At 45.2% G+C, this 27,836-nt stretch overlaps 1 protein-coding gene and 1 long non-coding RNA gene across 5 annotated transcripts in view; one reads left to right on the plus strand and one right to left on the minus strand.

Annotated features, from left to right (window-relative positions):
• The window catches only part of LOC141569253 (uncharacterized), a 296,091-nt gene that overhangs the window by 142,496 nt on the left and 125,759 nt on the right, over nucleotides 1-27,836 (plus strand). The gene's annotated exons all lie outside the window — the stretch shown is intronic.
• The window catches only part of CCDC60 (coiled-coil domain containing 60), a 127,089-nt gene that overhangs the window by 65,766 nt on the left and 33,487 nt on the right, over nucleotides 1-27,836 (minus strand). For both annotated transcript variants that reach the window (XM_074321731.2, XM_019753964.3), the window contains exon 2: nucleotides 1,593-1,672. In XM_074321731.2, the coding sequence (XP_074177832.2) occupies nucleotides 1,593-1,672 (80 nt within the window). The remainder of the gene's footprint in view (nucleotides 1-1,592; nucleotides 1,673-27,836) is intronic.

Consider the following 27,836-nt stretch of genomic DNA (forward strand, 5'->3'; position numbering starts at 1 on the left):
TGGCACCTTCTTGCTGTGTCCTCACAGGGTCTTTCACCTCTTCCTCTTTGTGTAGGGACACTAGTCCTGTTGGGTTAGGGCCCCACCCTTATGACCTCATTTAACCTGAAATACCTCTTTCATGGTCCTATCTTCACATACAGTCACCTTGTGGGTTAGGGCTTCCATGTAAGGATTTTGGAAGGAATACAATTCAGGGCATGACACCTATTGAGCACTTGAAATGTGGTTGGTCCGAACAGATATGTGCTCTAAGGGCAAAATATAAGCTGGATTTTTCATCATTCATCATTTTTCATCACTTTTCATCATGTATTCAAAACAGAATATAAAGTATCATTCATACTTTTTATATTGATTACATGATGATAATGGGTATATTGGGTTAAAATGTATTATTAGAATTGTTTTCCCCAGTTTCTTTATACTGCTTTTAGTGTGGCTACTCAAATATCTTAAATGACATGCGTGGCTCTTACCTTACGTTTCTGCTAGATAGTGGGTGTCCAGGGCCGTCACTTCCGAGGGCCGTCACAGCCATCCCACCTGCGGTCAGTGCGGCCCTGTCTTGACCACTCCCTTGGTCCCTTTCACCCCTTTCCTTTGCCCCACCTTCAATGCCCACACCTTCCTGCCTCCTCTTGGGCTCAGTCATCCAGTTCCATCCAGTTGTGCTGCTGGACTGGGCGAGGGTGGAGACGCAGGTGAGCAGTGGAGAAGGAGGAACTTGTAGGTGATGGAGGTGAAGGAAGGAAACGTCTCGCTGCGATGTGGCTCAGAGTGGGAGACACATAAGACAAACAGGCATCCGTGCTGCCTGCATCCCCCCCTTAGCACATCCTGGTATGTGCTGTGCTAAACGAGTCTCCATCACTTACTCTGCCTTGAGTTGCTTTGCCAAGAGCCCCATTTACGATCCCACCTTGGATCATTCCAGGTCTCAAGAAATAGTTAAGGGGAGAGGAAAACAAGTCTCATCTTGCCCCACAGGGATAAATAAAATATGGTCCTAGACCTGAATTTGCTCATATTATCATGGAGGAAGGTGGGGCGGGATGGATATATATGGCACTGTATTCAAGGCTGTATCAGGGGCACTTTATGTGCGTTATTTCACCCAGCCCTTCTAACAGCCTCATATTATATTCGTTTTACTGGTAAGGAAACAGTGACTCAGGGAAGTTAAGGAACACCTCCAGTGTCACGAGCCAGCAGGTCGCAGGCCAGTATCTGAGACCGAGTCTAGCTGACTCTCTGCTCCCATGCTGTAAGCCCTGGAGGAAAGATGGGAGGTTTTTCTGGGGTATATGGGAACTCTGTTGAGTTGGATTCAGGTCCAGGTAGGAAAGCAGAGGGAATTCTAGGCCGGGGACTGGTGTGTGCATGAATGGGGCTGTAAGTCTGATACAGGTACTCTGAAAAGTCCAACCAGGAAGTGGATCCTTACAGGGTTACCCTCCTGTAAGTCTTCTGCTTAATGTTTGGGGTTGGGCGGCTGCCAGTGGGGCTTGGCAAGGATTGTAGGCACCACCCCATAGCCTGCTAAGCCCTGTCAGGTCGTCCATGGGTTATTCCATGCGGGCCTTACTCACCGGCTTCGTGAAAGGTCCTTTTTGAGGTTTATTATTTCCCTGTCCATATACTTGATGCTGTTTTTTGGCTTCTCTGGGACCTGAGGGGAAGCCAAGAAGGGAAAGAAAAGAGTGTTAGTGCACCTGTTACAAGTGGAACCAGGCTGCAGGCGGCTCCTGCGTTTATCTGAGATGTGTGATCAGGTTGGGGGTGGGGGTGGTTCTAGGCAGCACAGCATCCTTTATACCAAAGGGGGACTGTTGGTGTGGTGGAAATAGCAAGGGCTTTGGAGACAGGCAGACCTCCGCTCTGATCCTGGTTCTGTCTGGTGACTGGCTGTGTGACCTTGGACCAATTACTCAACCTCTCTGGGCCTCCGTTGCTTCAGCAGACCAGGGGAATAATTCCTACCTTGTGATAATTAAACTAATTGCCAAATTTCTGACTTACAACAAGCATTGGAAAATGGAGTCTTCTGTGATTAGCATTATATTCAACGTAAAGCAAAGAATTAAATGTTAATAATCAGTGTTGGCAGCATAGGTGGCTGATTAGGAGAGCCGAAGCTCGTCAATGTAAAGATGCAACTGTACTTTCCCCCCTCGCTGGCCCCATAGCCGGATTTTATGAGTGAATTATCCAGGTAATTGTTCCTGGGTTTTTCCTTCCCCTTCCTGTATTCACTATATTCATTTGCCTTGCCCAGCCATAGATGAAACCTCCCAAGACTTAAACTCATTACTCAGAAGTCGATACCAGGTCAACATAAAGAAGAGAGTTAAATGAACTGTATTTTAATATGAAAGTCACTTTTCTCAGCCATCAGTTTGGTGGAACAATAACAAGGCTATTATCTGGATTATCCTGTCTTGAAATTAAATTCCTACAACATTAGGAGTTTTTTCTTTTTCTTTTTTTTTTTTTTTTAATAAAAGGAAAGGCCAAGAAATTACGGGAAAATGAATGCATTCAGGTGCAGCTGGAGGGAGGTACATTGTGATGCCTGTTCTGAAGGGCAGTTCGTCAGTCAATGCTGTACAGTCAATGCTGTACACGTGTGTGTGCCCTTGGAACGAACAATTCTTCTGTTGTCAAGCGTCCTGTGGGAGTATGCCTGTGTGGGCACAGAGGTTCACCAACAAATTCTTCACTAGGACGCTGATTTAAGAGCAAACTCTTGGAAACCGCCTATACATCTTAAACACTTATGATGCAGCAAAACAATAGAATACTGTGCAGCAATTCAATGCAATGACAATATAATGATGTAAGTATATATATATATATATATATATATATATATATATATACACACACACACATATATTTGAGTAAGAAGACATGTCACAAAGTAATATGTATCAGATGATTCTGTTTTGTTTTTTAATGATCTATGTGGATGTACACATATCAAGAGATATGGGAAGCCATACCTCCAAGGGCAGTGATTCTCTCCGGGGGTGGGATCATGGCAAATTTTATTTATTTTTCTTTGTTTATGTGAATTTCCTATTACCTTGCAATAAGTATTCATCAGATATATAATAAACAAAGAGAAACAATTAAAAAATTTCAACGGCCAAGTGAAGTTTGACTAAGGCTGATTGGAAGCCCCGTCTCAGGAGTGGTAGGTAGGGTTGGGTTAACTCTGAGGAAAGAAGGCAGAGTGAGGACGGGTCAGACACTCGTGAACAGAAATCATAATATGGACAGACACGTGCGAGGAGGAGGCGTGGTGTTTCCCCAGCAGCCACCACCACGCACTTTCTCTGAAATGAAGTTGGGCTTGGATGCCTGCCTCTCTGCGCCTTTGAAATGGAACATGGGAGGTAAGGCGTGTGGCTGGATCAAAGGCGAGTGACATCTGTGCTTGGGCAGTGGGATGGAATGTGGAGTCTGCCGTGGAGTGAAGGGACTGTTCCTGGCCGGTCTGATTCTCAGCCATTTTCCTCCTGGCTCCCCCAGCACATGTTCTGGGCAAGGCAGCTCAGGAGCAGGCTGGGAGTCGGTGGTCATTCCCCATCATTGCAGCTTCTTCTCACCCACTAACTTAAGTAATAGGACGCAAAACAAAAGAATCTGGGCTAGCCTGGAAGAAGCTCCACTGGCTATAAAACAGGGAAATCATTTCTAAACTTGATCTCTTTAGCTATTATTAAGAATGACTTGCAGGGAACCTGTCTTGCTCATCTCAGTACACTAAAGGGTTTCAACCCTTGGGCTGAAAATTGATGGCAGATCTATCATTTTTGTCTTGAGGGACGGGTGAAGTGGGTGGAGAGACAGACCTCCAAGGAGGAATGTAAGGATTTTCAGGAGAACTTGAAAACACTTCTACATAATAGACATTTGCTTTTCTCCCTCCCCCATTATCCCTTCACCCTCCCTCTCGATACCAGGTCCCTGGTTACACTTTCTTGCACCATTAAGATACTCATGATACTGGCAGCGGGTGGTCCCCAATGGCCGAGCCCATCCCCCTTCACAGTGACTGGTCTGGGGATGGTCGTGGGATCCAGTTTGGGCTAATAAGATGCAAGCAGACATTTTCCTGGGGCTTCTAGGAAGCATGATTCCTAGATCTTCTAAGGAAGCACAGGCAAGGAAGTTCTATTTCCTCACTGACTACGAACAGAGGAGCAGACATTCATGGGAGTTGGTAGCTGCCATTTTGTGCCCAGGAGGGGAGCCATTTTCCAGCTGAAGAAGGTGTGGGGGAAAGCAGAAAGGAGAGTCAAAGAAAAACTTGTCCCATGCTGCCTTGCTGAACTAATCAAGCTTCACTAAGGACCTAGACTTTTCATCACATTTCCTTTATTATTTAAACCAATTCGAACTGGCTTTTCTTTTTCCTGCAATCACAAGATTTCTCTCTGAAATATGTCCCTCCCTTGGGTGTGCCACGGCAGTCAGCCGATCAAGAATTATTGTAACTACTCCTCTTTCCCCACCACTTCCCCTTTTGGGGCATCAAGTTCAGATGACCTCCACTCTGGTGCATCCTGCAGTGAAAGCATTGAGACTGACCATTTTGAGATCAAACATTTGAAATCAAGGTGGCCTCTCTATCTCATCCCCCTCTACTTTTTTTTGAGCACCCCATTAATTCTTTCCTTCAGGACCAAAGTCACTTTCTTAAAAGACACTGTGAATTAAATATACTTAAGAACACAGGAAAAACAAACACACTCACATTTCCCTGCCAGACAATATGAAATCCATGATTGAAACCCTGCTTAAGGTCACAGTCCAGTACCCTGTCACTCTCCTAAATGTCTCAAGTTACAGCCTCCTCAGCAGCTATGCTACTGTCTACATTTCAAGCATTCCCTCTCTCCCCCCAGATCCCACATGGCGATAGTTGTCTATACAGCAGGATTCACACTACGATAAAAGAGTACATTTGTATTGACCGGAATTGGTGCTGAACAGTTTATAGCAGCAAAGCCAAATTGTGCCCTCAACTTGACACAGAGCTTGAGCAGGACAAGATTCTCCCCACACACCCTGCAATTATGTCAGCATTGCAGTAGATTCTCAGGAAACCACTTTCATTGTGACCGTTGTTTAATTACAATTATAATAAGCCAGTGGTGACAACTGGCATTGAATGAGGGAGTTCTGGTTGTCAGGACATTTACAAACACCACGTGACATTAACACAATTAAAAGTTTACAAAGCACCCAAGAATCACTATCTCTACAAACTTGTTGGATGGCAATTTCACCATATGTATGACCAGCCTGAAAAATACATTTCCTTTTACCCCAGCAATTCCATTTCTGGCCAAGGAAATTATACAACAAGGATGAAAAGACTTACCCATGAGGATGTTTATAATAGCAAATGTGAATAACAGTGAAAAACATCTCAATGTCCAGCAATAGACAGTTGGGGGGATAAGTCACGGTCTATCTAGACAGAGGCATACGATGCATTTGAATTTGGTGCAATTATTTAATGTCGCTATAGATGTATACTTATTGATATGGAAAGAAATACAATTTCAAGTTAAAATGCATGTTATAAAATATAAAGAACTTAGATTATAGAGAGTTTTAAAATTTATATTCATAATTTCTAAAACTTTATATCATCTGAAACAAGGTATATTTTAAAATATTGATATATGGCAGGGAATATGTATAATTATATTATAGGCTGGAAGCAAATATAACAAATTGTCAATAGCAATATTATCTCAGGGTGCTTGAATTATATGTAAACAGCAATTTTTAATTTGGTTATCTCTTCCTAATTTTAAAATAATTTGCATATATTGCTTGTCTAATAAAATAATAGGGTTTTTCATGTTTGTAAAGCAATTCTGGCTAATTTTACCAGTATAAGCAAAATGTAAGATTTCAATGCTGGTTTAAATGGAGAATCTAAATGTCTGGAATCATGTAAGTTAATAGTTTACTGTAATACACTGTGTCATGCAGGGTCTAGGCAGGAAAACAGAGCTCATGCCGGGTAGTTCAATAGAGGCGATTTAATATAGGGGAGCAGTTACAAAGGTTGAAAGAGCTAAAAAGCCAAGTAGGGGATGGCAAAGAAAAGCTAGAGATTAGCAAAAAGGAAGCTTCTACCACCTCCAGGGCTGGTGGGACTAAGGGATGAAGTGGTCCTCACAAGCTCTGGAATTGAGCCACCTTGGCAGAAGTTGGACTCATGGAGTAGACAGCTGGTTTCAGTTGGAGGTGCCACCAGAGCTGAGAGAGAGGAGAGGGAGAAATGCCCTGGCTTCTCTTTCTTTCTCTCACTCTGCGATTTCCTGCTGCGTCTCCTATTGGCTGAACCCACCTGGAAGCCAGCTGGCAAGGGCACCTGGGAAATGTAGTTTGCAAGGATCAGCCCCCTTTGGGGAGCAGGAAATGGAAAGAGGGTCAAAAACAAATGATTATGGTTATAGCTTCTATAAATGCGTTGGCTTCAGGCACTGACCAGCTACTTTTGAACTACTAAGCTGGTTCTCCCTTTAATCAAGGACGCCTTTGCTGATGGTAACTTTATATATTCCTTATCTTTTGATCCTAAGCCTGAGATTCCCAGAATTTTCCGTGATTTAGAGGCTTATCCAGAATTGGGATCATTCTTTCTTTCTCTTTCTCTCTCTCTCTCCCTCTCCCTCTCCTTCTCCCTCTGAATCGTAATCAAAACCCCTATATTTCTAGGGAATCCAGAACCCTCCTACTTCTCCCAGTTTATTTCCCTTGGGAGGTATTGCATATTCCTTATCTTTGCAGACCACTTCCTCTTGCATCACACTATGTGTTCTGTGTCCCACACCCTATAGGGCCTTATCGTTAATAAACAAACTGGTGCTAAATATTTCCTCCCCACTGACACTGATTAATACATCTCGCTACTTACCATGTTTCCCCGAAAATAAGAACGAGTCTTATATTAATTTTTCTCCAAAAGATGCATTAGGGCGTATTTTCAGGGAATGTCTTATTTTTTCATGTACACCAATCTACGTTTATTCAAATACAGTCATGTCATCTTCTGGAACATTGTCATAACGTACTAAATGCATCCATCTGGCGGACGATCTTAACTGGGTTTCTTTTCGGGGTAGGTCTTATTTTCAGGGAAACACGGTAGGTAACACATTTGCAATTCAACTCTCCATTTAAGATTGTATTCTGGTTTTGAAACTAATGAACATTGTAGAAAATTAGGAAAAGATAAAAAAAAGGGCGGGGGGAGAAAATAAAAGCCAAGTATAACCCCAGCACCATCTCTTTGGATATCCTTTGTCTTGTTTTCTGTGACTACTCCCAGCCCAGATTCCTAAAAGCCGTCCTAGTTAATTGTTCTTGCTTCCCTTGGGAGTACCATTGGCTCTGTGAGCTTTCCACTTTTCCATTGCTTTGCAGAGTGGGGGGGATGCCTCCATTTTTTGGTTTCCTGGGAAATAAAGTCCAATCTCTGCCCTGTCTTTTTCGTGCAACACGTGTCCTTTCTCTGGTTGATCTGTAAATGGGTCTTTGAGAGCAGGACTGTGAGAAATGTTGTGTGATGTTCTGTAATGTGTCAGGCTAAAAGCTGATAAATGTGTGTGGGAAGGTGAGAGCACAGACTCATAGTGAGGATGGGGTGGGGGTGATTGTTTGGGCAGGTATATGCACATTTACTATTCATGTGCTGGGACTGTTTACATAGTAGCTTTGGAAGTGGTTTGGTTTAATGTGACAGCTCAGAAGTGGGAGGTGGCAGGAATGAATGGAAAGAGCTTTGTCGTCTGACAGACCCAGGTTGGAGTTCTGGCTCTGTCACTTAGACGTTCGGTAATCTTGGGTGAGTTACGTACCTTCCCGGAGTCTATTTCCACATCTGTGCAACACAGCTAAGGGTGTCTACCAACCATGTTGTTGCTCACCTCCATGCCAGACACGATCCTGAATTGCTCTTCTTTGAACGACATGATTCCATTTAGACCCTGCCATACTGTTATTCCCATTATATAGAGGAGCAAGCTGAGGCTTCACAAGGTGAAAATGACATGCTATTAAGTGGAAGAATCTGGATCTGAACTCAAGTTCAAGTGACATCAAAGCATGTGTTCTTATCCACTACTTTGTCTGCCCCTGCCTTTCCATTTTGCATAGTGGGGGTTAAATAAGGGATAGAAGTTGCTAGTTATGAATTTATAGATGTTACCTCCAAAGCTTGCCCACTGGATTTTGCTAAATTCTGTCATACAAATTTTCATATGACAGAAAATCAGAATGATTTGTTGAAGGTTATGGCCAGAAAGCCAATCTTTTAAATATCTGTTGTTCTCTTGTCTTTTGTAAGAGAATGTTCCAAACCCGTCTTTGTTATTTCTTAAAATATGATCTACTTCCTAGAATCAGATTAAGATGGAAATGAATTCCTGCTAAATGTGCTTGGGCTGATACAGACGTCAGGAGAACAGCTGGGGTGTTCCACGGGCGGGGGGGGGGGGTGATAGGGGAGGAGGGGGGACCACGTGCCATGTGAGAAGAGCAAAGAACAGGACGAACGAGTTTCAGACTTATTATGGAGAAGCTACAAAGAACGAGGTAGGCAGAGAGTAGGTAGGATCAGAGAGATCTTGCTTAGCTTGCACGCCGATATTTAAGCTTTTGGTGGTTTTATGGGGATGATGGGCACTTCCTTTGGAGAGAGTGAAGGGGGTGTGTGTGTGTGTGTGTGTGTGTGTGTGTGTGTGTGTGTGTGTGTTGGTCATAAGTTGTGTATATAAGGCAGGTACCTACCTATATAGGGATAACCTGGAAGGAGTGACCTCATTCACATGCAGTGTTTCTCTGAGGATGTTGTTGGATGAATTTAACATGTAAATTGATAGACTAAGTAAAGCAGGATGCCCTTCCTAACGTGGGCGGGACTCGTCCCGTCAGTTAAAAGCCTGAAGAGAGCAAAAGGCTGACCTGTCCCAAGTGAGATGGAGCTTCTCTTGCCTGACTGCCTTTGAGCTGGGACATCCGTTTTTTCCCCTGAACTGAAACATTGACTATTCCTGGGTCTTAAGCCTGCAGGCTTTCAAACTAGAACCCACACCATCAGCTCTCCTGGTTCTTAGGCCTTCAGACTCAGACTGGAGCTACCCTACTAGCTTTCCCTGTTCCAGTCTGCCAACGGCCGAGCTTGGCACTTGTCAGCCTGGCACAATTGCATGAACCAATTTTTTATAATACATCTCTTCATCTATCTATCCCTATTGCCTGCATGCATCCTATTGGTCCTGTTTCTCCTGTTTCTGACTGACACATCCAGTCTCCTTGTATCTAAAACTTGGGTCCTCAGCCATTAAGTCTCCCTGAAAATACAGTCTTTTCCAATGCATCATGTCAGAGGGAAAGATGTCATTCCATCATTTGTGTCTTAAATCCTCTCTGTTTTCTAAGGCGGGTGATTGGTTTGCTGAGAAGGAAGATGAGGATGAAAGATGGACACTGGAGGAGCGCAGAGAGGATGAATGGTCCCAGTTAATAAAGACAGTCATGTATTATGGAGGGAGCCTTGGGGCCAGGAGAGGGAGGAGCTGGCACGGGGGGGGGGGGGGGAGTGCAAGTTTAAAGGACTGTTTTATAGGTTTTTCTTCCATGGGATGCAGTGTAACCCTCCCTGCCATCTCTTCCATGCAACTTCCAGTGAAATCTACATTAGGCACTGGCACTGTTGGAGTGGGAATTGTGCTTTGAGGGGCTTGACAAGGTGAGAGCCAGGGGTGGAGGAGTGACAGATGCAGGGGGACAATAGGATGTGGACTCAGAGTCCCAGCTCCTCGTTCCGCTAGTTGTGTGACACCAGGTCAGTCACCTTCTCTGTACCTCAGGGGTCGCACCTACCACCTGCCCCGTCTTCATCTAAGAGTTGCGACGGAACTAAGAGGAGTGCTTAGTACACAGGACTTTGTGAAGCAATCGTACCAAGGAAATGATTCTATCGTCACTGTATTATGAATATCTGGAGTTTTATGAAATTGAATCATAAATTGTACATAAAAAATGTAATGTGAGTGAGATTACAAAATTATTCCCAAATAAACTCATTAAGGGCGGATTAAGGCCACCCACAACCCTGAGTCAGCAATGGTTCCGATGCAGCAATGTAACAGTAGGTGGCGCTAGACGCCATAGCTTTCAATCAAGTCCTGATTTCACACCTTTCTCACTTTGATTGAAATGGAAATTGGCTACCAACCTCAATGAGCCCCCATTATCTCTGGGATTGAGTTGGCATGCCAGCAGCGAATGTGCTATCCACCCAGTTTAAAAGAGAGAGAGAGAGAGAGAGAGAGAGAGAGAGAGAGACTTTAATGAAATACATTCATCTCATAAACTCATAAACTGTTTTGAAAGACTAGCTATGAGAGGCCAGCAGTCCAGCTATTGGGCACCAGTAGCCAATGGGACTCCATATGGGCTGCTGTTCAGAGTCTTGGAGGAGGTTCAGGATGTAACACCGGCCCCAGGATGTAACAACAACCTTGCCAACAGTACTTCTGTTTAACAACTATAATAGTGCCTACATTTTCAGCACCTTCCATGTGTCTGGAAATGTGCTAAGCTACCCATTAGTAGCAGTGGCTCTCTGGAGCTCCCTGCAGTCTCATCTCATCAGAAAAGAGTTATTTGATTGATTAGCAATGTCTGCCATGGTCCCAGCAAGGAAAAGCAGCATCATGACACACAATTGCCACTTCCATGCTGGGCACTTTACCTGCCTTTTCTCACTGAATCCTCATGATGACCCCAAAAGTTAAAGTGACTGAGGAACCTGACACTCAGATTAATGAAATAACTTGCCTGAGGTCACCCAGCTGAATCAGTTCAGCCAGTCTAGTTGACTGAAGGGCTCCCTCCGTTGCTTATTACACCATAATTTTACTTCCTTTCCTGAAAATGAAACAAACTATTTGGCAGTTCATCCTAGAGAAATGAAACAAGTTGTGATCCAAGAAAGTCAATCCCTTTTCATATTGTCAGTATCCTGGTGGGAAGCATATGTGAGCTAGGGGTTAAGTCCCCATGTGGCTTCAGTTCCTTTTCTCTCTCCCTGAAAGAAGATGAAGTTGGCCATCTTTGCAAAATCCAAGTGAACCCCCGCAAGGCCCGAAGAAACCCAGCCTCCCATTGGTTAATAACTATTAGCTCCATTTTCAGTGCAGTGGTGAAGGGGGAAAGAGCCAAGATGCGGAAGAGCTGGTTGGGGCTTGAATTCTTATTGGAATGAGCCTTCACGTGACTCTGCAGCTACCGCGATATGACTTGTGATGCCGGGTGCAGGATGCCATTCGATGCCAAGTTACGTGGACCATATCATGAGCTTGAATGAAGGGCAAGACTAGCTGAAATCGTTCTTAAATACCTCCTGTGAGTTAAAAAACTGGCTGGGATATGACACTGAACAAGACGCTGACCCTGTCCTCAAAGAGCTCAGAGTCCAGTAGAGGAGACAGGTATGAAACGGACAATTCAATTACAATGTGGTAAAGTGCAGGCACCAAACCTAGCCTGGGGCCGAAGGTTCAGAGGTGCACACTAAGCTGAACACAAAAAGTGGAGGGAAAAATGTCTCAAACAGAGGGACTCATGAGGACGTGGAATGTAGAGTAGGATGGGGGAGGGGGACGGGCGATGAAAGTTCCTCTGCCACCCCCTCCCCCAACACACACAGGCAAAAACATGCCCAAAGCTGGTAATGCTTCTGAAAAGCCAGGAGAAGCCGCTTCAGCAAAATAAGATTAGAGATGAGAGTCCTAGCTAAGGACCAAAGATGAGGCATTAGTTTTATTTCATTTCATGTTTTAGTTTTAGTTTTTTTTGGAATAGGTAGTATTTTCAAATGGTTTAAAAACATACAAAAGGGTATACAGTTATGAAAGTTATAAAGTATTACTTCCACCTTGTCCTTAAGCCATTCTCTTCTCTCCCTGGAGATGACCAGTGTTACCAAGTTCTTGTGTATCCTTCTAGAGAGATTTGATAGTTTAATAAGAGTACACACACACACACACACACACACACACACACACACACACTTCTTTCCCATCACAAGCATCCCCCCTTCACACAAATGGCAGTATTGTTTGTGCACCAATTACCCTCCATAACCGATGCACCTGAGAGTGCCAGAGTGTTGTGGGTGTATAGGAGGCCAGAGAAAACATGACACCAAGCTCATGAGTCTTTGAACCTGGAACCAGAGGCATCAGTGGTGGCCTAGAGGCAGTTATCTGATACTGGACTGGAGCTCGGAGGATAGGATGGAATAGAATAAGGTCTGAGGTACTGAATTAAGTGTCAGAGAGGGAGGTGGGAAATATGGGAAGGAGAGAGAGAGAGAGAGATACGACTGCATTCCCAGCTGGCATCTTGATTGTGGCATCCAGAGACACCTTGAGCCAGAGGCCCCCAGGTAAGCTACAGAAACTAAGAGCTAATAAATGTTTGCTGTCCGAAGCCACTAAGTTTTAGAGTAACTTGTTACACTGCAATAGATAAGTAACACACAACCGTGGAGGAATAAGCTTTCCGCAGGAACAGCGGGTGACGTGGGTTACACAAACTCATTTAATTTCTCTTTAGGGCCTGGACGCAGGATTAATGGAGTGCTTGGGCCACATAGATCAGTCTTTTCCATTGGCGAGGAAAAAGCGCTGGCCCATTTCAGGGCCTGAATTGGCCCCAGCATGCCTTGGTTGCAGCAAGGTCTTCCCATAACTGAGTGACCGCAGGAGACAGTAGATTGTAGTACTGAAAAGCACAGACTTTATTTAAAAAAACATTAGTTTCAGGTGTACAAAACAATGTAATAGTTAGACATTTATCATTTATATCCCTCATCGTGATAACCCCCCATCTACTACCCCTCTGACATTGCACACAGCCATTACGTTTCCACTGTCTCTATTCCTAATGGTGTATTCCACTTCTTAGTGTATATATATATAAAATTGTAGTTGACATTCATTATTATTCAGCTTCAGCTTCAAGTGTACAGGAAAAGCACAGACTTTAGAATCAGACAGAGTTGGATTCAAATCCCAGTCCTGCCACTTGCTGCTACTTTGGGCTAGAGCCCTAAGAAATACATGTTCTTAAATGCCCATTTTACAGGTTCAAAAAACCCCAAGTCATGGAGGGTCGGGTGACAGATCAAGGCTATGTAGTCAGGGAAAGAGACCCAATGGTGATCATTCAGTAAACAAACTATTGAATTGTTTGCAAAGTAAGTCAATAGAAGAACAATCTGGGACTTTCTTAATTGGTGTGTATACATGCATGTGTGTTTGGATAATTGTGATTTTCCCGGTGCACTTGGCAATGTGGCCTGTAGTGCTGTCACGCCCCCCTTCTTCCACACACACACACCCCTCCCTACCCGGATGGGACATTCATGCCAAGTACAGTCAGAATACCCCACTCCATGGCCCTGCGCCGGCCCCATTGGTATCGTGGTGATTGGTCTGGCCCCGCTCACGATGAGCAGATGTTTGTTCCCAGCTGTCCTCAGAGTGGTGTTTCCAGCCAGTGTGTCCTGGACAAATGCATCCAGTGCTGCAAAGGCTTCCTATTGGTGAAGGAGCGTTCTAAACACGAAACACAGCTGCAACCCACATGTGTTTCGTCCGTCCCTGCGGGAGGGACACGCTCCCCGGTCTGTGGAATCCTCTAGTGTTCTGGCTTCAGCCTGAGGGTCCGTGGGGGAAGGCAGGTGGGCTGAGGCTCCAGCACCAAGGCTCTGCTTGTATCAACAAGGTTACAAGAAAGTCAAGCAGCTTCCATCTGAAGTATTTTTTGTTGTATTCGGCTTACCTCTGTATGATATTTCATATTCGTATGTTTAACATAAAGTTCAAAACCACCGATGTAGGCAGCTATTATGCTTATGTTGTAAATTGTGTGTGTCTCTCTCTCTCCTCCTCTAAATTCTAGCCTCGCAATGCATGCAGGGAGTGTGACCTTGTCACACTGCATCTTGGGTCTGGCACAATACCAAACACAGAGTGGTTTCTTGGCAGTTACTTGTTGAGTGAGGGGACGAAGGGGTGAAAACAAAACTGTAACATTAATTGATTTTCGACATTTACACCCAACTCATGACAAAGGAAAATGGAATTGCGGGTCCAGAGCAGAATGTGGGTGTTCTCAGTCTTGACAACGCAAATAGTAGTAAAAGACATATGGCCAGCTGAGGAAGAGCTAATCCCTTCTACCAAGGAAGGGGTCAAAGATACTCTGTGGTGAGAGGGGCGAGAAATGCAAGTGTAACCTAGATGGTGGTGGTGGTTGTTGCTTTAAGACGTTATTTTGTTTTTGGAGAAGTTTTAGGTTCACAGCAAAACCAAGCAAAAGGTACAGAGGTTTCCCACATGCCCCTCACCCACAGGCACAGCCTCCCCCATTATCAGCGTCTCCCAGCAGACTGGGACATTTGTTACACTTCATGAACCGACACGGACACACCATTGTCACCCCAAATCCATAGTTGACATGAGGGTTCACTCTTGCTGTTGCCCATTCTGTGGGTTTGGACAAATGTGTAATGATATGGAGCCACCATCCTAATAGTATCATACAGAAGAATTTCACTGCCCTGATAATGTCTTTCTAAAAGTTACAGAATGAACCAGTAGAGGAACTGAAGGCAATGCTATTATACTTTTGGGGGGATGGGAGTTGGGGGTGGGGAGTGTGTAAGGATGAAAAGAAGCCAGATCCTCATCTTTCAGAGCAGAAAGACATTAAAGTCTTACACGTATAAACTGAGAAACTGAGGTAAAACTTAAATAATTTGGAGAGATGGATCGCTGGGAGACACAACGAAAAGTGTTAGGAGTTCGTTGCTGCCTGGGGGGGAGGCATCCAGAGGGAGAAGCAGACAAGGAACAGGTTCCTCTTGGGTCGAAGACTTCCCATGTTTTGTTTTCTGGTAAACCTGTGTAGGTTTTACATTAACTTAAAAAAAAGCAAATTACAGGAAGTTGAGAGCTCTAGCTGGAATTAAAATACAGAGCCCCACTTGCTTCCCACGAAAATGAACAAACACAAATATCCATTCTCAGTTCGGAGTGAAGACAAAATTAATTTGGAAAAGAAAATGCAGCCGGGGAGAGGACTTAGCAACCTTAGGAAATTGAGGGAAAGGTAATTGGGTGAGAATTATCTCCTTAATTACTTCTGACCAAATCAATAACAATGCTAGGTGAGAAACCATGGTCGCCACCAATGAGTATCACGTTGCTGAGAAACTTAATTGGGGTTCAGGTTTGTTTGAAAAAGCAAAACACCTTGCTTCTCATAGTTAGCAAACATGGTTCTCGGGGGCCGAGTAGAGACCGGGCACGACTGGCTGGCAGCGTGGGGTGGAGAAAATAATAAGCTAAATCTACTTATTATTTTTAAATGGGAAAGCCTGAACAGAGAGCCCTTCTTCAAAGAAAGCCTGGATGCCCTGAATGGTGCCAGATGTTCATTTTCACACTTTCCTGGGGCTAAACAGGGGAGAAGCCAGTTCCTAGTACAAATTACAGGGAGGTGGCCCAAACAGCAGAGAAGTAGGTGAGCGAGCATTTGTGTTTTTGAGCAGAAGATTCAGTGTGGGAACTGCAGGGATTTCTGCAGAACCATCTTGGATGTGCCTTTGGTGGGGAGGTCTTTGTTCCAAAGGAGCCCTACTGGGCATGCCTTCTTTTCTGTTGTGATCAACAAATATGGTGAATGCTGCTGCCACGTGCCATCCAATGGAAAGGCAGGGATCTTCAATACGGGAAGTGGCACATTGAACCTTAGTAACAGTGTGTGACAAGTTTCAACTTGTTTGGTGCAGTCAGTTGGCTGTGAGCTACGGTTGAGAGAAGGTGTGTTTTAAAGTCACAAGTAGGTCTTTCTAGGACATGGTATTTGGGCTGGCTTAAGATCCTATCTAGAGTTGAGATTGAAGTGTGCCCTATTTGCCTAACCTCGTGAGACCTACTTGTCTCCATCAACATTAGGGCCTCTTGACAATTGTAGGGCCTTCTCGTTTCTGTCTCACACTCTGTACCTGGCTCTTGGTTCTTCTGATTCTTGGATTTATCTGTGAATCATCCCCTCTGTCCAGAATGTATTGGATATTTTTTCATTCAGAAAAAGTTTACGGAGCTCCTCTGAGGATGCCAGCTCAGTGCTAGGTTCCCAAACGTCCCCCTCAGAGTCACATGGGCGTAGCCAGACAATCAAGCAAATTACCATCCATGGTACATATGAGGTACGATCGAAAGATATGGTGACTGTTTAAAAAAAAGTTATTACAGTAAAAGACACATTGCCATTAATCTTCCTCAAAATATTCCCCCTCGCTACAAACACACTTATCCCATCATTCTTGCCACTTTCTGAAGCAGTTCTGGAAGTCCTCTTTTGTGAGTGTCTTTAGTTGTGCTGTCATAGCTGCCTCCATGTCCTGAATTGATTCAAAACGTTTACCTTTCATGGTCATTTTGACTTTGGGGAAGAGCCAGAAGTTACATGGTGCCAAATCCGGTGAATAAGGTGGATGAGGACACACCACAATGTTTTTATTTGACAGAACTTGCCGTACCAGAAGCAATGTGTGACATGGAGCTTTTCTGTTGTGATCAACAAATACGGTGACTGCTGCTGCCGAGTGCCATCCAATGGAAAGGCAGGGATCTTCAATACGGGAAGTGGCACATCGAACCTTAGTAACAGTGTGTGACAAGTTTCAACTTGTTTGGTGCAGTCAGTTGGCTGTGAGCTACGGTTGAGAGAAGGTGTGTTTTAAAGTGTGCTGTAAATCATCCTCCATCGTGACAATGCTCCATGTCACACATCGCTTCTGGTATATGGCAATTTCTGTCAAATAAAAACATAACAGTGTGTCCTCATCCACTTTATTCACTGGATCTGGCACCATGCGACTTCTGGCTCTTCCCCAAAGTCAAAATGATTCAGGACATCGAGGCAGCCATGACAGCGCAACTAGAGACACTCATGAAAGAGGACTTCCAGAAAAGCTTCAGAAAGTGGCAAGAACAATGGGATAAGTGTGTTTGAAGCGAGGGGGTGTATTTTGAGGGGGATTAATGGCAATGTGTCTTTTACTATAATAAAATTTTAAAAATTTAAACAGTCACCATATTTTTTAATCACACCTTGTACATAGGCTGTGGATTTGAGGGCTGTGCACTTCTGCCCAAGCAAGGGCAGAGGGGCAGTCATGGATGAAGGAAGTGACTTCTCTGTCCAAGTGGATTCTTGAAGGACTAGGAGGGGTCTAAAAGAGGAGGAAGGAGGATGGTGTTCCAGGCAGAAGGAATGGCATGTGCAAAGATGTGGAGGTGACCGAGAACTTGATACTGAAGATGGTTCAGTCCAAGTGGAGCATACAAATGGGGCAGGGTTGGGGGAGTGGTGAGGAAGGAGAGGCAGGTATCATAAGCTGAAGCTTGATTTACCTGTGGGCTCTGTTTACCTGAGACAACTTTCTCTTTTGCTTAGGCCACTTTGAATTGGGTTTTTCTAGCATTTGCAATTAAAAGGGTCTTCTTGACCATAATTTTGTTAGCACATGGCAAGTATTTTTGTCTGGAAGACCCCAAACTGTACCCCAGGAGAGTTATACTGCTTCCCTGTGGCTAAACCAAAATCCATAGGCAGCCGTTTAGAATCATCCAAGAACATCAGAACTGAGAGATTACCCAACACAGCCCCTCCGTCACATGACAGGTCTACGGAAATGGCCATTTATTGAATGCTGACTGAGCGCTAGGTGCTGTTGTAGGCATTTTACACATATTAACTCATTTCACCCTTGCAACACATTTTGTGGGCTAGGACTGTGATTAACTTCATTTTACAAGTAGAAAATGAACTTGCAGAGAGGTTAGGTACATTCCCCCAGTTACCTGACCAGGGACAGAGGTGGGGTTCAGATCCAAACTGCAGTTTGGTCCCAAAGTCTGCACTCTCCCTGCCCCACTAACCGAGGTGCAACCCAAGGCCCAGAGAAGTTGAGCATTTTCCTGAGGTCACACAGTAAAGCCGCAGAAGATGCCAGACAAGCCCACACCAGTCCTCACCCGCATGCCAGCAGCAGGTGCAGTAAATCATGTGGTTTGGAGTCACATAGATCTGCAGTCACTGGCCAGGGTCTCTGGCAAACACAACACTTCTTTGAGCTTAATTTTCATCATGCACAGAGCCTACTGCACAGGCTTGTGATGGAGAGTCAGTGCACTAATGTGTGTCAGGTTCTCAGGACAGAGCTGGTTTATGGGGTCTCTCAATAAATGCTAGTTGTTAATGTAATTGTTATAATTAATAAGCTGTACTGTTAATGAAGGTGTAAAATGCAGGTGCATTGCCACATGACCACGGGCAAGTCGCTGAATTACAGTGGCCGTAGGTCCCATCGATAAAATAGGGTTATTATCTGCCCTTTACTCATGACACCAGAGCATTACGAGGATTAATTAGAAGTTTTATAATGTGCAGTGCACTTTGATGCTCTATAAACATGGAAATGTGATGGTTGAATATTTATATAATCCCCGTTACTGAACATCTTGAATTGCTTTCCTGATGTTAAAAAAAAAAAAAAAAAATCCAACTTTCCAAAGGTGTATAAATCTGAGTTGAATAAAAGAAGATTGGGCTTTTATTATCTGCCAAGTAAATAGGACTGGGCATCTGGGCATCGGGGGCTGAATGCAATGCCAGAGTCTGGGGAATGTAGAAGGAGATGCTGAGATCATAGGGGTGTCTCTTCCTTTAGATTTGAGCTCATTCAGGGTTAAGACTAAAACTTGTCCTCCCGCGAATCACCAGTATTGAGCACAGAGCTTGACATGCAGCAAGCACAGGATGAATGATTGGTGAAGGGAAGGATGGATGGGTGGGTGGATGAACGGATGGATGGATGCATGGAAGTATTGAGGATGGGTGGGTGGATGGATGGATGGATGGAAGGAAGGATGGATGGAAGTGTTAACCTCTTGCTAATAGGAGATTAGGTGGTTATGGCCCCCAATCCTTGGGCCAGAGTAGATGGGGAATCACATCAGGTATTGGAGAAAAAGTCACTTAGGCAGTGTGACAAATTGGAAGCATATTTGGCATTGCACAGACCTGGGTCACCAGCTATGTGAATTTGGTCTTGGATCGAACCTTTCTTTCTTTATTTTAAAATGACAATAATGTCTGTTAGAATGCTTCAAGCTGCAAGTTAACAGGAAAGCCCATCACCCTGGCTTAAAAACGAAGGAGGTTTATTACTTCATAGAAGAGGGAGTCTAGAGTAGGATTCAGGATTGGCTTAGAGGCTGTGTCATGTCACTGAGCGGCCCGCAGGGTCAGCTGTGCACAGAATCAGCTTCATCCTTGGACATGTGCCTCTCACATTTGTAAAATGGCTACTGGTAGCAATCAGGCTGAAGGCTTCTTTCCCAGAAGCTCCTGGCAAGTCTCCTTTCGTGTCTCATTGGCCCAAATGGGCTTGGGCTGGCCCATCACTTGAGCCAGTCATTGGCTAGGTGACTAAGATTGCTGTCACTAGACCCATGCTGCTCAAACTGTGGTCCTGAGCCACCTCCATCAGCATCCCTTAGGCGCTTATACCTGCAAATTCATGGGCCACATGCAAGACCAGGACGTCTGGGGGAGGGCTCAGGCACCTCCAGTAAGCTCTCCCAGGGATTCTTATGCCTGCTAAATTCTAATAACCACTGGGTTATTTGACTCAGCTGGGATGGATTTGGGTGCGTCAACTATAAAATGTGAATGATAATGCCAACCTTTGAGTGTTGTTATGAAAGTAGAAATAATATATATGGAAAGGACGGGCACATAGCAGTAGGTGCATCATAACTTTTGGCTTCCTTCTTTCCTTCTCTAGTGGTGTCTAAGTATTTATTCTTTCCTATGAATTGTTTCTTGACCCCCACCCCAAGTTGCCAAACTTCCTCATGCTGCTCTGACCTGTGGAAACCCACCTGTAAATGGATGTATACTAAGGGGGGGGTCTCATAAGGTCTCATTCAGCCTAGTAGTGTTTTCACACCGAAAACAGAATGCAGAGAGTAGGCAATACTTAACCCAATGGGATGCTTCGTAAATGGTGTGATTTCAGGTATGTGCCAGGTGTAATGTGTTGGGGAATGTTTTAGGGCCAGGACCTGCTGCTCCATCCTCAGATTATACCCCAGAGGCAACCTCCTACTCTGGCCTTATCCAGGGGACCAGTAGGCTGGTCAGGGCGCCCAGAGGCAGCCGCCATGGGCAAAGGCAGATGTGCGTCGGAAGCTGTGGGATGAGGCAGGGCTGAGGTGAGTCAGGCTGATGGTGGCGTCACCCTCCGCCCTGGCCTGCCCTCTGTGTCCTTGAAGTCTTGTTGGGCCTGTTAGGGAGGGACCCAGCGCCTCTGGAGGCTTTGATCTTTGCATCTGCCAGTCCCAGATTCCCTTTGAAGAAGAATAATTAAAAGGCAAAATCCCTAGAAGTATTAAAAGAGAAAAAAAACAACACACACACACACACACACACACACACACACACACATACACACACACACAATGCTCAAGCAGACACCAGATGAGATCTGGGCACAACGGGCCCTGTTGGCAGCGTTTCCTGATATAACAGCTGGCTCCGCACATCGGGCTCAAAGGGAAGAAAAGAAATTGGCCACTCGTTTGAAGGAACTTTATTCTGAATAAACTAGAACTGAAAAGGTCCCTTCGTCCCCAGAGAGGAACAGGCTTCTCTCGAACAGAACAGCCGGGAGTACAAGGGAAATGCTGGCAGGGAGATGGGGATCAATTAAATTGGAGCCCTGGCCCCTCCCTTGACAGGAGGGTGTCCTTCTGGGTCCTAAGTGCATCTCCTTTGGAGCCACCCACAGCCTGGGGGGATGACCCGTTTGTCATCACGCTTCCAGGACTCGTTCTCAATCCCAAGCTAGGGACATGGAGACACTTTCTTTGGGATCAAGATAAACGGAGGCCACGTGAATTCATCAAATTTGCACAACCCACTTCCCTAATCCTATATATTTTTCTTAATGTAGGATTATTATTATATTATTATTATTAATATTATTATTAACTGCTTTGGGCATCCCATGGCCCTGGATTGCAGTAGCGCTTCACCACCTGCAGGCCCTGGGCAAGTTATAATCTCACTGAGCACCAATTTCCTCCCCTGTAAAATGAAGACATGTGTAACATGGCCCTCCTTTCAGAGACGTTGTGAGAATCACAGCTCATAAATTCAAGGCATCTCTCAGAGCACCTGGCATTTAGTGTGTGCTTAATAAATGTTGGCTATTAAGACAATTATGAGCTCTGCTAATAAGCTCCTCGGCTCCGGAAGGCCCCATCTAAACGAAACCTTACTGGGAAGAGCCAGTATGCATTAAACAATTTTAAGAATATAAAGGGATCCTCAAGACAGATTATCATATAAAATACTGGTTCCACCACTTCACAGCGTCTGTGACCACTTTCCTTGGTAAACAGGGGAAAAGTGGATGATTTGATCTTGAAGGTCCCTTCCAGCGGGACTCACTGTGTCGTTATATCCACCTTCCACTTGAGAAAAGACCCCTGTGAGCAGGTCCTTGGTGTGGTGAGGGGTCCCTCTTCTACTGTCACATCCAGGCCTCTTGCTCTCTCTCTCTGTGGAACTGGCTTCTCGGCTGGGTTCCCACTGACATTCTTGCCTCTTCACAATCTATCATGGGTTGAATAGGGTCCCCCTGCAAAAGTCATGTCCCCCTGGAACCTCAGAATGGGACCTTATTTGGAAGTAGGGTCTTTGCAGATGTAATTAGTTAAGATGAGATCATACTGGATTAGCGAGCGCCCTAAACACAATGGCTGGTGTCCTTATAAGAAGAGGACAGCAGAGAAGACGAACACGTGAAGACGCAGGCAGGGATTGGAGTGATGTGCCTACAAGCCAAGAATGCCAAAGATTGCAGGCAACCCAGGCGCTAGGAGGGAGGCGTGGGTTGGATGCTTCCAGAGGGCCTCCAGAAGGCACCAACCCTTCAGACACCTTGATTTTGGACTTCTGACTTCCTGGGTGGTGAAAGAAGACATTTCTGTTGTTGCAAGCCTCCCAATTTGTGATCATTTGTTATGGTGGTCCTAGGAGACTGATATAGCACCTTTCTATAAAATAAACCTTACTGTCACTCATCTCAAAACCTTCAATGGTTTCCCAATCACCTCTAAGCAAAGTCCCCATTTTTCAGGGTATTCTATGGAGCCTTTCACAACAGCATCTGCTGGCTGCACCTCTGCCCCCACCCACCCTGTCTCCCAATCACTCTAAACACCTTTGAAACATGCATACCCCAGGGAACATATTCTGTCTCCTGCAGGAAATGACCTTTGTCTCCTTTCCCACTTGGAAAACTCTTCCTCGTCCTTCAAGACTTAATGCCCCACCACCATGAAGCCTTCCCAAGCACCCCTTTCTTGCCTTCCCTTTCTGCTGGCCATGTTAGTCCTACCTCAGTTTGTTCCCATAACATATCAGACGAGTCTCTCTCCTTGGAACACTGAGCTCACACACTAAAGGTATTTGTTTGATGCATCTGCTTTCATACCAGTTGTGAGCTCCTGAGATCACATGGTCAGGTCTTCGTCAGGGATCAGCTAATGTTCGGGGTTAACTAAATGACTCTATGGAACATGTAATGAAAGATGGAGGGAAGTGATACCATTTTCTTGACGATGCAACAGCTGGGAGGTGGCAGAACGTAAAGGACAGGAAGGATCAAGGTGATCAGTCTTGGGGAGACCAGTTGCCCATGTTGTCACACATACCATGACCTGGTCAGCCATGAGAATTACTGTTTTCTGTGCAGCCAGAAGCCTGCCACCTCTGGGAGCAATTAAAGGTATGACTGTGCTTTCAGGGGTCTCCGGGAAGCAGTTGGAGGCCTCTTGAGGCTTAGCAGGCGCCAAGAAGTACGGTCCCTGCCTGGACTGCCACGCAGTGGTTGGATGCCGTGAGTGTGGACCCCTCCGGCCATGAAATGACCCTCTGCTTCCTTCACGACAGGCAGGAAGAACTGGAGGCAATGAACGTAAGAAGCTAAAGAGGTGTGGAGGGGACAGGAGGCTAGAGGATGGACTTGTGTCACATACACATAGGTTTCAAATCCTCAGTCTCCTGCTTCCTGGTGGAGTAACCTTGGACAAGTCCTTGATCCCTCTGAGTTTCTATGTTCTCCTCTATCAAAAGGTGACGCTGCTCCTAAACCCTGCCTTGCAGTATGGTTGTGACCATTAGTCAGTGGACATAAAGTGCCTGGCACGTAGCAAGCTCTCGGTAAATGGGATCTAGTTTGTTGTTGTTGTTGTTGTGTTGTCTAACAGGACTAATTATTAATCCAAACATATTTTCTGGGGGCCTGTTAAGGATGTGTCATTGTTTTGGGGTCTTGAGGCTCTAAACTGGTTAGGTTCCAGATGCTTTAGGACTATGAAACACTGTTTTCAAGACCAAAGAAGGTGCATATGAGTGCACTCTCCCTCAGGGCGCATGATGGCTCCATTGTACCCCGGTTGGACCAGAAAAGGCCACCTGACCTTTTGTCATCCCGTCCATACCTCTGAGGGCAGTTCCATTAAATGAGTCCTGTTTCCTTGCTGAATCCCTTCACGGAAAATGTCACACAGAAGCAGGAAGCTATGGACTGACATTTCTCTCCCCTTGAAACCTGCCCAGGTGTGGACACAGGTAGCACATCAAAAGCTCTTTTCTGAACCACTGGGAGGAAATGCCACCAGCACCACTGCACTGGGACTTGTTCTCCGGGGCCAAGCTGATGCATCACGTTTGTGTGTGTTTCTTCAAGGTGCGTTGCAAAAGTCATTTATTTTTGTGGGTTTTTTTTTTGTTTGTTTGTTTTTTGCAGCCACATTTTAAAAATATAAACATTCCCCTGTTTAATGGAGGCACAAATCTCCAGGATGTGCATTTTTGAGCCTATGGTGTAGGTGGAGACTCAAGACAAAATCAGTACTCTTTAGGGACAGTGAAAGCAGAACAAGGGCTCATTTGGAAGAGAGAATGACTGACCATACGAACTGTAAAAGGAGAAATGCGCGGTGGAACGCTCCGACGCTACGGGGGAATCCAGTTCCCCCTCCTCCCTGACAACGGAGAACTTCAACCATATTTCCTGCACTATGAGCCTAATCTTTGAAATGGCCCAAATCTCATTTTAACGAATGCACATGATTGAGTTTGTCTAACTAGAGGTTTAACGACCTATAAAATGTGTCATGAGCACCTGGCAGCACTCAAAACCCTTCGATAGCACCTGCACCTCCTAACATGCCATCCCGGGCGGGGGGATATTCAGCATGGCTGTATTGAGGACACAAAGTCTAGTGTTTGGAAGAGAGAAGTTCTACACAACCATGCAGTCCATGTATTGCTGTAACTGACCATCATCAAAAAGCTTGTGTGACGGCAGCCTATGGCATTCTCTTGTTGATTGATAGATTCATTCATTCATTCATTCATTCATTCATTCATTCATTCATTCGTTCATCCATCCAATTAATATTTATTGAGCACCCCTCTGTGCTGGGCCCTGTGCTAGGGGACTTAGTATTTGGGATGACAGGGATAATACCAGTACGTGCTAAGTACCCTGCATTGGGCTAAGGACCTGGCATGAGTTCTCTTATCCAATGTCACCACAATCCTACAAGGTAAATATCACTGTTATCACCACTAATTTCCAGAGGAGAAAAGCAGCCACGAGCAATCAGCCTCAATTCCAAATTCATAGGGAAGAGCTGATTGGCCTGGCGGGGGCCAGGTGTCACCTCTGCCTGCAGCGGAGGTAAAGAGGGTGGAACTGTGTCGCATACTTCAGAGCTGTCCAGGGGAAGGCGTGGTCTCTGGGAGCAGCTGCCTTCTTCCACATACGCTGGTCTACAGAGAGTGGACGTGGGGAAAGACGAAGGGTTGGGAAGAGACCAATGATATCCCTGGTCGTGGGACCACTGTTAGCAGCCTGCACTGCACCTTCCGCTGCTGACACCCCTTGTTCTCAGGATAAATCCCCGCCCCTTTCAATCAAGCTTCTCCGAGAGGGTTTGTGCTACTTACGACCAAGAGGGCTTGAGTTAGCTGTTCTTGAAATCACGGATCTCTGAGTGTTTCCAGGGCCCCGTCCTGAGTTTTGGCCTCTGTCTACCCTTTGCAAAATTGTGTCCGGCAGTGGAACAAAGCAGTAGAGTGACAGGTAGGTGTCTTGAACACTCAGTCATGCCAAGCAACCCACTGGCACCCTTGCAGGATGTAAAATGGTACAGCGGCTGTGGAAAACAGTGTGACAGTTCCTTAAAGAATTAAAACTAGAATAACCATATGATCCAGCAATTCCACTTGTATGTTAACATCCAAGAGAAGTGTATATGCTGATAGTCTGGTGGGGAGAGGAGGATATTAAACTAATGTTTATTTAGTTATCATGGTGAGTACCACATTGGAAAAGTCTGGTAAGCGTGGCAAATACTGATGGTGGGGACACTTGGAGGGAGGATTAGGACGGTTTCTTTGGGGAAGTGATATCTCCACTGAGACCCAAGTAATGACAAAAGTGCATTTATTAAGGGAGTGTTCCAGAAGCAGGAGCAGCTTGTGCAGAGGTCTGGAGGTGGGAAGGTGCTGGGTGTATTTATGACACTCTCGCCTTGTCCCCTGAATTTTGAGAGTGGCATTATCGTGGCATTGCAGGTAACAGTGAGCCATTAGAAGCCCCTCCCCCTCTGGGGAGCTGTCTGATGACCTGTTTATTTTATATATGGACATATGTGTGGTTACAGACCAGACAGACATGCTTCCCTGGGCAGAAATTCTACTCTTTCACGTGGCCACTCACCAGACAGGAGTCAGCGTGTCCTCCTTGGTGCAGAGGACAGAAAAGTACCTTCCTCTCCCCATTTGCATTTTCCACTTAGTTTGCAGGTCCCCAACCACTAATGGGAAGGTGAGCAAAAACACTGCCCCAAGCAAGTGGCAAGCTCTCTGTACGTGTGTGTATGCATGTGGTGTGTGTGCGTGTGTGTGTGTGTGTGTGTGTGTGTGTGTGTTTGAGAGAGAGAGAGAGAGAGAGAGAGAGAGAGAGAGAGAGAGAGAGAGAGAGAGAGAGAGAGAGATTGACTGATTTGGGGCAGGAAAGAGGGGGCACCCTACCCCTGGAGGTGTCGTCACCCTAGATCTCAGACCCACCATAGTCTGCCATCTCCTGCCTTTTTCCATTCTGTCTACTACTTTTCCAAGTCTGCCTAGGGCATTACAGCTTTCTGAGCATAAGTCATATATTTGGGAGGTGATCCCAGAAAGTAAGGACGTGAGACAGGGATATGAAAGCGTGCTAATGAGCAAGCAGGTTGCCACTTGGGGCAACCTGGGCTCATCCTGCTGGGGAATATAAAGTAGGAGTAAGCAACCTTGTCTGGAAAGGAGCTCACAGTGAATATTCTAGGCCTTGCTGGTCATACAATTTGTTGCACAACTCTACCCTTATAGTGTGAAAGCAGCCACAGGCAGTATGTACCATGTGTAAACAAATGGGTGTGGCTGTGTTCCAATAAAACTTTATTTATAATAGCACGTGGTGGGCTGGATTTGGTGCGTGAGCTGTAGTTTGTTGAATCCTGGTATAGATTGTGCCTCCGAGTTGTCGCATTTGTCTTATCCACCAGCATTTGTCTGCCATTGGAGGAGGGCCACTCTTGGGGCCCCTTTCTGCCCCTTCTGGAATGCCCCAGACCCCAGGTGGACAGCCGTGAGTGCTGCTGTAGGAAGCCATAGAGGTACATGAGCATGGTGAGAGCCAAGAGGCTACAGGAAGGGCATGAATGCATCTGCTACACCCCTAACAGTCACGTAAGGACTATTTTACAATGAATAAAACAAAGCTCAGAGAGGTGGAATGATGGGCCTAAGGTCACACAGCTAGGAAGTGGTCATGATGAGAACAGAGCTGGTCCCTGTGCGGTTTCTGCATTGCGAGATGCTAAAAGACAGACATTTTAGGTGGTGTTTCTGAGTTGCATTTTAACATCTGGCAAGGCACTTTTGTTCTGAAGCACACAGTTTAGAAAGCATGTCACTATATCCTTTCCCATGACATGAATTTCTTCCATTGTTTCCTGGACTATTATAGAAGCGCTTGAGATTCCATAGAAGAACAAAAAGAGATAATCTAAGTGTTCTTTATTCTGAACAACCTTTTAAAATCAATAAAAACACAGCAAACTATCCAGTAGAAAATAAGGCAAGTGATACAAATAGGTAATCTCAGAAGAGAAAATACAAACAGACAATAGATCTAAAGATGATTGTCAATGTCGTTAGAAAGTAGGTAAATGCAAGAAAACAATGAGATCCCGTTTCCCCATCACATTGGTGAAAATTTAAACACCTTATTAAGAGCAGGTGAATATGTGGAGAAACTAGTACTCAAGTACTATCCGTAGGTGGCAAATTGGTGCCTACAGAGGGTGCCAAAAAAATGTATACACATTTTAAGACAGGAAAAAAACTGTATTAATTGTAATACTCAATAGATACTGATACCGAAAGATGAATCCAAGTCACGTGTGACTTCTGCAGTTACAAGAGGTGCTCACAGTGGTACCATCAGCATCCAGACACTTCTGATGACGGCGAACTACTGCTTGAGCATAGATAATAGCTCTTAAAATGGTTATACATTTTTT

Source organism: Rhinolophus sinicus, chromosome 9 (assembly GCF_057876585.1).
Source record: "Rhinolophus sinicus isolate RSI-liver-muscle chromosome 9, RSI-T2T, whole genome shotgun sequence".
Classification (NCBI taxonomy): domain Eukaryota; kingdom Metazoa; phylum Chordata; class Mammalia; order Chiroptera; family Rhinolophidae; genus Rhinolophus; species Rhinolophus sinicus.